Source organism: Epinephelus moara, chromosome 9 (assembly GCF_006386435.1).
Source record: "Epinephelus moara isolate mb chromosome 9, YSFRI_EMoa_1.0, whole genome shotgun sequence".
NCBI classification, from domain to species: Eukaryota; Metazoa; Chordata; class Actinopteri; order Perciformes; family Serranidae; genus Epinephelus; species Epinephelus moara.
This window is the reverse complement of record NC_065514.1, coordinates 2224184-2234358: the sequence shown is the minus strand read 5'-3', so window position 1 is coordinate 2234358 and position 10175 is coordinate 2224184. Positions and strand designations below refer to the sequence as shown.

General features: G+C 40.8%; 1 protein-coding gene across 2 annotated transcripts in view; it reads right to left on the bottom strand.

The window, feature by feature from the left end:
- The window catches only part of pi4kaa (phosphatidylinositol 4-kinase, catalytic, alpha a), a 37844-nt gene extending 28500 nt beyond the window's left edge, over positions 1–9344 (bottom strand). For both annotated transcript variants that reach the window (XM_050053811.1, XM_050053812.1), the window contains exons 1-12: positions 9152–9344; positions 3950–4066; positions 3741–3834; positions 2919–3007; positions 2207–2279; positions 1870–2126; positions 1714–1780; positions 1465–1613; positions 1311–1376; positions 1126–1222; positions 847–1038; positions 658–758 (exon numbers count right to left, since the gene is read on the bottom strand). In XM_050053811.1, coding sequence (XP_049909768.1) covers positions 658–758; positions 847–1038; positions 1126–1222; positions 1311–1376; positions 1465–1613; positions 1714–1780; positions 1870–2126; positions 2207–2279; positions 2919–3007; positions 3741–3834; positions 3950–4066; positions 9152–9250 — 1401 coding nt within the window. In that variant the 5' untranslated portion in view covers positions 9251–9344. The remainder of the gene's footprint in view (positions 1–657; positions 759–846; positions 1039–1125; positions 1223–1310; positions 1377–1464; positions 1614–1713; positions 1781–1869; positions 2127–2206; positions 2280–2918; positions 3008–3740; positions 3835–3949; positions 4067–9151) is intronic.
- Between the last annotated feature and the right edge of the window lie 831 nt (positions 9345–10175).

Sequence of the window (10175 nt, the reverse complement as noted above, 5' to 3'; positions counted from 1 at the left end):
AATCCATCGCAATGGTTCAGCATATTTACTTATATATAAATGGAAGTCGGAAACGGAAATTCGCCTCCTCCGCCCAAATCAAACCGGAATGCCAAAAAAATCGGGGGTCTGCCCCCAGAGGCTGTATCGCCGTCTGCCGGAAGTCAGATGCCGAATACAGCTGATGGGTTCCGAGAAAGCTTTTAATAGGAATGAACTTTCATTCCAGATGGATGAAAAGGGACTTAAACTGTCCATGTAAACACACTCATTGTTGGTGTCTGAATACCCGGAGTTACAGCACCAGCAACTTATAAGGACGACCAGAACAAAAACTGGGCCTGCGATAACATTTCCACCAAACTTTAGATGACTAGTAAACTGTCCAAACATGTAGAGATCTTTGGGAATTTCAGTGAGTTCTGTCGTCTTGCTTCAGTATGCAGCTACAAGCTAGCTTGCACCTCTGCCACTTTTAGAGGGGAACGGTCTTGCAGGTAGGCGGTTGCCAGGGTGGTTACTGTGTGGTGGTGTGAAAGCAGCTGTAAGAAGCTGTTAAGAAGAAGAGGATTAACTGTTGCAGCTCTAATGGAAATAGGAGGTGTGATCATGACATGTTCCTGGCAAAGATTATTCAATCTTATTTTTTCATTTTTGTTTTCATACCCAAGCAGTTACCTGTAAGCAGCAGATGAGGAGCGGCATGTGAGCGATGATGACTTTACTAGATGTCTTGGACTGCAGCTTCTCTGATAGTTTGGTGCAAAGGTTCTCAGCTCCTGGTGAGACATTAAAAAAAGAAAGCTTTAATAGAGGTGACTTCTGAGACAGGTGACTTCCTGTCTGTATGAGGTGATGTTTCCTCACCTTGCTCCTCAGTCACAGCCCACACCATGAGGTCCACACAGGCAGCGTTGGCCTGGCAGCGCAGTTTGAGCGGGCTCAGTTCACTCTGGAGGTACTCCACATCATGCAGGATCCTCTGCAGCTCTGACTGGCTGCTGCTGAACTGCTCCAGCACAAAGTCATGAACCTCCTTCACGTAGTCTGTCTGAAGGTCTGGTGAACACAGATAAAACATCGTTAATGCCACAGTCATGTTTTGGAAGAAAACTGAATAATATGAAGACAGAGGTGATTCTTTACCTTTCAAATTGTACAGGGTGTCTCTCAGCATCTTAAATATGGCTACATACAGAGGATCACTGAAGGTTTTATAGTAGAGATGAAGACCAGGGTTCAACTGCAAAGACAATAGAAGACATGTATCAGTGAACCTGTGGTGTCAAATACAGAGTAGACAAACATCTGTCGTGATTAAGGAGTCATACCTCTAGAAGTTCTGCCAGGGACTCATCCAGTGATTTTAAAAATGTCTCAGAGACAAATTGTTCAACCTGTTAAAAGAGAAATAAGTGAATGAATCTGAATGTGGTCTCATTGTGTCTGATCTGATTTATGTAGTCTGCCACTGTGGCTGCTCACCATGTGAAGGAGCTGTCGGAGCATATCCAGAGGGACGTGAAACTCTCCGGTGCTGCTTCCAGTGAAAAGAGGGGAGACAGAGAAGCTGGAGCTGATTGTGGAGAAGTAGTAGTCAGGGTCCACTGCGCTGCCGTCAGGGAGGTATGAGCCTGGAGGGGAAAGCAGAAGTGTGTAAAGCAGGTTCCTCAGTGAGTCACAGATGGCTCCTGACAGGCCAACAGGCTCAGCTGTTTCTGCTCAGGTGCTTACCTTCAAAGTACTGTGCAGAGGGGTCAGCAGGTGAGATGGGGGTCAGACAGGCTCTCTCAGGACTGGCCTGGAAACACAGAAACATTTAAAAGTATATATTCATTACAGGTTGGGTTTGTCAGCTTTTCTTTTTAACTTTTCCCAGATGATCTCTACCTGCTGACTGGACACAGAGGAGCCTTTACGTCTCAGAGTGTCTCCCTGACACACAGTGAGCAAAGAGCTCGGCAGGATGGAGCGGAAGTCATTGAAGGACCGTCGGTGTGCCGCATCAGTTTCCTCAGCCGTAGGCGGCACGGGAGTGACTGGCCGAGGGAACAGCTTGGACAGTAACGGCTCGTCTGTGTTGCTGTAACGACCAAATGCTCGGGCGACACCAAGCAGGGTGGGCACAGTGTACCTGCACAGGTAGTCTGTACAGACAGTAGAGAAAACATTAATACACAGAGCAGTTAGGTAACTTACAAAGCAAGCAGGTGTGTTGTGTTGGTACCTTTATCATGATCCTCCAGAGTCTTGCAGATATCTTGCAGCACCTGCATGATGTCCATGAGCGCCTCCAGGATCTGACAAACATTACATCATCACATACTCCGACAAAACCATCCTTATCAACGGGATAATATAAAGGACAGAATAACATTTTTCCACACTCTTTGATCGCTGCAATTGTTTCTCAAATCAATACTACCACGTCCCAGTTTGTTAATTGATGTTTTGATAAAGTTTAGTTGAAGAATGTTCTCCTTTTTTGGATTCTTCGTTCACAGTGGAGGCGTGCACGAAAAAACAAGTTTTCGTCGCAAATTAAAGGTGACACACGGTGAGTAACTGATATACACATGGTCATGTTGCAGGTGAAGTATTCTTAAAAATATGATTGTGAATGCAGGACGTTTCCTACTTTCACTAAAGTACCTGAGTAAGAGATTTGAGTACTTCCTCTACCAATATTTATTCCAGCTAAAGAGCTTTGTTGCATTTCATTTGACTGTCTTTTCCCATGTTTCCTGTCTATCTGCACACAAAAAAATGTAACTGTGGCAGAAACCGACCTCATTAGACTAAGTTAAACAAATCTTTTTTGCACAAATTTGCAAAGAGACTGTGCCCCATCTCTGACACTGGATCCTGTCGGTAAGGAGTCTCGTCACGGTCAGTATGAGGAGGAGAAACAATATCAGCAACTGAAAACACACACACACCTGTCCTCGTAAAGTCTCATCACGCTGGGCAACATCTGACAGTAGTGTCACAAGAGAAAAGGTGAAGTTCTCAGCGACAGGAAGGTTCTCTGCAAGACAGGAAGTTTAACACATATTAAAAAACAACACCCTACATTGTATTAAAGGGATAGTGCACCCAAAAATGAAAATTCAGCCATTATCTACTCACCCATATGCCGAGGGAGGCTCAGGTGAAGTTTTAGAGTCTTCATATCACTTGCAGAGATCCAAGGGGAGAGGAGGTAGCAACACAACTCCACCTAATGGAGGCTGACGGCGCCCCAGATTCAAACGTCCAAAAACACATAATTGAAACCACAAAATATCTCCATACTGCTCGTGCGTAGGGATCCAAGCGCGCACACGTGAGTGCGGTGCACAGAGAGGCAGTTAGAGATACAGGTTACAGTGAGGCTAAAAACAGAGTTCAAATGAGGTTTTTCCAAACAACTTTTTATGTCGGGGCTTCAGGACACTTGGATCACTACGGACGAGCAGTATGGAGATATTTTGTGGTTTCAATTATGTGTTTTTGGACGTTTGAATCTGGGGCGCCGTCAGCCTCCATTAGGTGGAGTTGTGTTGCTACCTCCTCTCCCCTTGGATCTCTGCAAGTGATGTAAGGACTCTAAAACTTCACCTGAGCCTCCCTCGGCATATGGGTGAGTAGATAATGGCTGAATTTAAATTTTTGGGTGCACTATCCCTTTAAGGCATCTATATTTAAAGGGAACTGAATAACATAAGTGAATATTAAGTGGTGATTTTAATATTGTTATTAAATCACAGGTGTGTAGTTACCCCTTCCTTTGCGTTCAGAGCTCTCTTCAATCCACTGAACTTTAGGAAGCCCTTTAAGCAACCCAAGAAGGTACGGGACGATGGTGTCTTTGTGCTGCAACACAAGTAATCCACAGCATGTTATATGGAGTCACCACTGCTGTGTCGACATCCTGTGAATTCACACCAACAGATCATGAAGCAGAGATGTAAATATGTACAATGTTCACCTGCAGGTTTGACTCAACCAGAAAGATCCCCAGTGCAATGACAGCATCTCTCCTCCTCTCATCCAGCTGGAAGACTCCTCTGAAGTCCACGGGGCACATGCATTGTAGCTTCTGGACCTGTGAGAGGACGACACACGGAGATCATGGAGCTAATGCTGTTTCTATTGAGATGAAGTGTGAGCTATTTGGATCATACAATCTTTTAAAAGTACTGAATTTACCTGCCCACGGGGCTCAACCAGACACATCGCTCATGTCTGCTTCCATTAGCCGTAATGATTTTGTTGGCCTAAATGTGCTGCAGGAATCGAGCCAAACCAGCCTGTGGCATTAATTAGCCTAATGCTAAAGGGCCAGACTTAAGCTAAGAGAGGGATTTAAACACAGAGAGTGAGATCACTAGTTCCTACATGTTTTATCCATTACGAGATGCAGAGGAGCTTTTAAACTGATGATACTGTTGCAGGATGAGGAGCCATAAAGGGAAATTTGTGAAGCATTAACATTGGATTTAAAAAGCTAGAGATCATCTCGACTCTGTTGCGTTCGTCCGTGCCAAAACTGTAATAAAATGTAAAAAAGGGATTTGGGCTTTAAGCTGCCAAAGCTCAACCTGTTGTGCTTCGACACCATCTGAGTCTCTAACTGAGCCAGGAAAAATCATTTTAATGAAATAGTTGGAGTTGAACCAATGAGACACTTCTATCACACAAACTGAACGCCAGTAAAATACAACAATATGTTCTTGAGTAAAAAGCTGCTGTGACACCCACTGAAAAGAGGTTAGTGTACAAACAATGAGGCCCAAGTGATGAAGCAGACTCCTGGGGTTTGACGTGCAGAAACTAAACTGTGCAAACTATCATAGGTCTGAAACAACTGGTCCAGCCAAGGGGTCCTTAGGTATTAGTCTGAAGTCCACACAGTGTAATACATTCAGTGTCATACCTGTGTTTGGCCATGTCACTGAGCTAGTGCTAGTCTCTGTCAGGTAGCTGTCCGTTAGTCACTTCAAAATAAAAGCTCTGTGCTGGAAATTCACTGCACTAAAAAATAAAGTTGTTGTTTGCAAGTCACTTGTGGTCCAGACAGAATGGACCCACGAGGACTTAGCCTGCTAAAATTAGCCTCTTTCGATTCCTAACTGGAATTATTTGATGTCACCTGACTTTCTGAAGCAACTGCAGTCACATGACACATTGTTTGGGTTAAACATGAGCATGTTACAGTCCTGGAGGATTATTAATGTGCACCTCCTCCTGTACTGCCTTAATATGCACATTCAGCACATCCAATGCATCAAAACATTGTTTTCTAGTTGGAGCCGCGCCTCGTTTTCAAACTGTATGGTTTGACTAAAATGAACAATGACAGCAATATAGTCCACGATGAGCAGCGCTAAAATCAACCTGCGTAGTTGTCCCTCCATTGTGACATTAGAAAGTGTCACATTTATCTTGCAAGTGTACTCTTCTTCAACGTTTGCTTTACTTCCTGGATTTTTCTGACCAATCAAGAGCAGCTTTCTCACACAAGGCATTTGATCTGGTCCTCTTGTAAATGCTGCCGTGAGAACACGAACCAACTCTAGGCAATTATACAACTTTGGAACAACATGAGTCCCTGATTCAGACCAAAGGAGACCACTCTAGGGCTGACAGCAGCCTTAAACTGAACCGTTCACGGTGCTGGTTCTAAAAATTTGCCTTCATTCACCTCTGCAGCAGCCGCTCCTCTCATCTATCACTCTGATCTGATCGACTCTGATTGGATTGACTGCTCAATTATCAAACTCATGAAGAGTTCTGCCTGTGCTGCATTCAGGGACCCACAAAAACCTTTGTATTTATAGAGGAGACACTTCTAAAATCCAGACTATCCCTTTAAATTGTTCATGTGCAGACCTTCATAACCAGCACGTTTCAAAAGACCTTACATAGACATAAAGGAGCAGACACAAAGTCGACACAGTCCAGTTACACAACAGCTCAGTGGGCTGACTGCTCCCTGTATTATTGCCACCACAGCTCTTTCATCACAGAATACACTTCCTATTTGTCACAGCCAACAATCCCCCACTGTGAATGTCAGTGGGTGTGTTTTCTGATCACTTCTGTCTGCTCTGCTCTTATGAAGTATTTCAGAGGCTGCCTCGTGGCCCCACTTTAATCCCGACCACAAATCCTAACCTCCTGAGTCAGATATGTTATGTAGTCACTCCAACTGCATTCTTCCAGTTACAGCAGTTCTTCAATGACATTAACGCTGAATTCATTTTAATTAACACTTGATTGCATCATCTAACAAGTTTGCAAGATTAATCCCATTTCAGGGAGTGTTAAATTTGCATTTTTTGGAGGGACTTACAGTTGGTGTCCTCCCTTTTACGTCCTTTAGAGAACCTGTTATAGCTTGTGCCTACTAAATAATAAATCTTCCTCTTTTACTTTGAATTATGAAGCCACTATGAGGTTTACACTTCCTCCTTGTCAAGGCCAGATTAACCTGCAGTGTCCATTCTCAGACCAATAGTAATAAAATCACCAAAAAGCAGGAGACACACAATAAATCACAGACGTGTGTGGCCCCGGAGCAGCTGATCATGTTGCCTCATTGATGATCCATCCTTGTTGCAACTGTTCACATTTACTATTGATTGCTTTTGCTACACACATCAACTACACGACTCTGTCACTTGAAAATGCTGCAGTTAGTTCATAGATTTATTGATCCACCCCAAATCAATACGCTATAACTTTTATTTTCCTTTTTTTTCTGTTTGTTTTTTTCCCCCACTCAAGCTAACATTAGCTATCCATCAATAGTAGCATCATTAAACATTTTACCACACATTTTATCAACCTTTATTTTTTGGACATCTTAACAAAATTTTATCAATGTTTTATTTCAGACATATTATTAACATTTTTTCGGACATCTTAAAAATATTTTGTGGAGATTTTACTAAAACAATTTCGGACATTTACTAATACTTTTCTGACATTTTATCAAATATTTTTGGGGAAATAATGTCAATTTTTTTCAGACATCTTAATAATACTTTTTAGACATTTTATTAATTTTTCTTCTGACATATTATCAACATTTTTTGGACATTTTCTCAATATTTTTTCGGACATTTTTATCAACGTTTTATTTCGGACATATTATTAACATTTTTCCGGACATCTTAAAAATATTTTTGGGACATTTTATTAACATTTTTTCGGACCTTTTCCTGATATTTTTCAAGCATTTTATTAATATTTATTCTGACAAATTCTTAACTTTTTTTTTTGACATAACAAATTTTCAGACCTTTTTTTATAAACATTTTTTTGGACATTTTATCAACATATTTTCTGAAATTTTATCAACATTTTTCAAGCATTTTATGAACACTTTTCGGACATTTTAGTAGCATCAGGGTTAGTAGCATCAGCAGTAGCATCATTTAACAATTAACCACACTGTCACTGAATATTCATGTATCTCGGCTCGAATCTCAGTGTGAAAGCCACAACTGCTTTTCTGCATTTTCCTGTTTCCTCCTGATGTGACAGAGTGTTTCTTTTCCCCAAGAGGGGCGCCACCTTGGCAACGACACAGTGCTAGTCTGGCCTCGGTGTAAATTAGTGATATAACGAACATATCTTATACAATGTTTGACATGTTTTTGTTTTTTTATTTAGATATTTTGAACATTAGACAAAGCAATGACATTCAAAACTTTTCCAAAACATTCTGTAAATTCCAAACCATTTCCAGGCCTGGAAAACGGTTATTCTAATTTCATATCTTTTCCAGGAATGCCATGACTGTGGGAACGCTGTTCATTGTTCACTTCTCTGAGTAAGATTTACAAATTAAATAAAAGCAGCTCTTTGAAATCACAACAACTTAATAACTGTTTTTGTATGAGGAATATTATCAGGATACCAGACTGAGAGACTATGTGGTGGAGTCACACTTGATGTTAAACTTACCCTCAGTTTCATAATCAGACATTGGAGTAGGGCTGCATTATGGGTTAATCTACTACTTATTTCAGTAATTAATCCATTAAATGTTTGGTCTATTAAGTATTGGAACAGATAACCGTGAAATAACACAATCCTAGGGCCTAAAAAGTGAATTCAATAAATGTCTTGTTCTTTCCAAATAACAATCCAAACCCTGAAATATTCAGTTTACTATTGCATATGACCAAAAAGGAGCAGTATGTTCGAACATCTGAAGACCTGTTTTTAAAGTTTCTGGCTACAATGAATTGTAGGGATGCATGATAAGGTAGTCAGTACTGTATTTCATGTCTCCGTCGCGATAAGAGCATACATGTATAATATCATGTTAATTCCACAGAAGAGACTTGATGATTGCTAAAATAACTCATGATTGCCTAATGAGTGAAATTTCAATATCTTGCACCCCTACTAAATAGTGTAATGTTGCCATGCCTTCCAACCCTGCATATTGTCTTTAAAGATCTGCAGTAAAATAAATACAAACACAACAATTTACATGTATACGCCCTCCCCTGAGCCAAAATAAATAAATAAGCCCCTTCCCAGTGTTTAAAGAATCACATGACTCCCACTGTTTGCACCACTCCTCCCCCCTTATAAATAACGAACACTCCCTCATGGATGTAACGTTTAAATTAAATGATATAAGATCGTTGCTTTTCTTTGACATCTGACAGTTGCTTTTTCATTTCTGGGTCATTGTACAGAATAAAACAGTGTGAAGATCTGAGTTATCCAACTTGTTCCTGTGAAAATGGACAGAGGACATCACAGTTTCCTGTTCCTCCCTGTGTGAATGACAGCTGCATATTAATAACTGAACATTAACCCCAAAGGGAAAACTGTACACATCTGGAACATTTAAACTTCGCTTCCTTTCACACATCAGGTCTTTAACCGAGGAGAAGATTAGCTACAGGTTCAAAACAGCTAACGTTAGCCGCCGCTAGCCCCCTCTGAAGTCAGTTACAAACGCTGCTGTGTCGCCATTACATCCCAAAATGACACCGTGATTCATGTGTCGGTTAAGTGTCAGACATGTTGGCTGTGTTTGTAGGAACATAACACAGACCACACAGGTGAGGAGGCGAAGTTAAGGACGGGCCTTTAATGTCACAGACTCTTTGACAGGTATTAGCTTGTTACCGTCGTTAGCCTCAGTAACGGATAACGTTACCTTTTCTATGGGCGCCTGCCGGTGGGCTGCCAGGGAGCGGGCCAGAGACAAGACGGTGTTGAAGTAAAATCCTCTGCTTCCCCCTCCATTAAGAGACATGTTTAAAGGTGCCCTACTGCTGCCACACCGACACAGACATCTTCTTTCATTCGCCCCGAGGAGTACGAGTCCGCACTGACAACTACGGCAAGCGCGAGGTGGTGAGAAAACGCGAAGCAAGGTCACAGAGCAAAGATGCTAAGTCCTTTAGGTTACAGAGGTAACCCCGGTTCTCTGCTTTAGGTTACAGAGGTAACCCCGGTTCTCTGCTTTAGGTTACAGAGGTAACCCCGGTTCTCTTCTCATCGTGAAATACCGAGCGACTGTTTGAGAGAGAAACAGGAGCACATTTTAAAACTTAATTACTCAACATACTGCCAGGTAGCCTAACCTGTAATAATAATACATCAAAATGTATTTGTTGATTAATTTTTGTTTAAAAAATGTAAATCCACACAGTAACTTCAGTTTTAAAATAAATGTAATGGAGTAAAAAGTACAATATTTGCCTCAGAGATGTAGTGGAGTATAAGTATATAGTAGCGTAAAATGCAAAAAGTTAAGTATAAGCATTACAATATTCTTTAGGTACCAAAAGTAAAAGTAATCATGCAGAATGACTCCTTTCTAAGTTGCATGTATAATATGTTATTGATTTATATATATATATATTTATATATATATATAAATAAATATATATATATATATAGACATATATATATATATATATATATATATATATAAAACTATATATTAAATATTTTATATACTTTATTCATAAATCCTAATTATAATATCATTACTTTCATTAATGTTGTTGTAAGCTATTAACATTATTGTCTGTCCTGCATCTCTCTCTGTCTCCCCTTCTGTCTCATTGTGTCATACAGATTACTGTTAATTTATCATGTTGATCTGTTCTGTACGACATCTATTGCACGTCTGTCCGTCCTGGAAGAGGGATCCCTCCTCAGTTGCTCTTCCT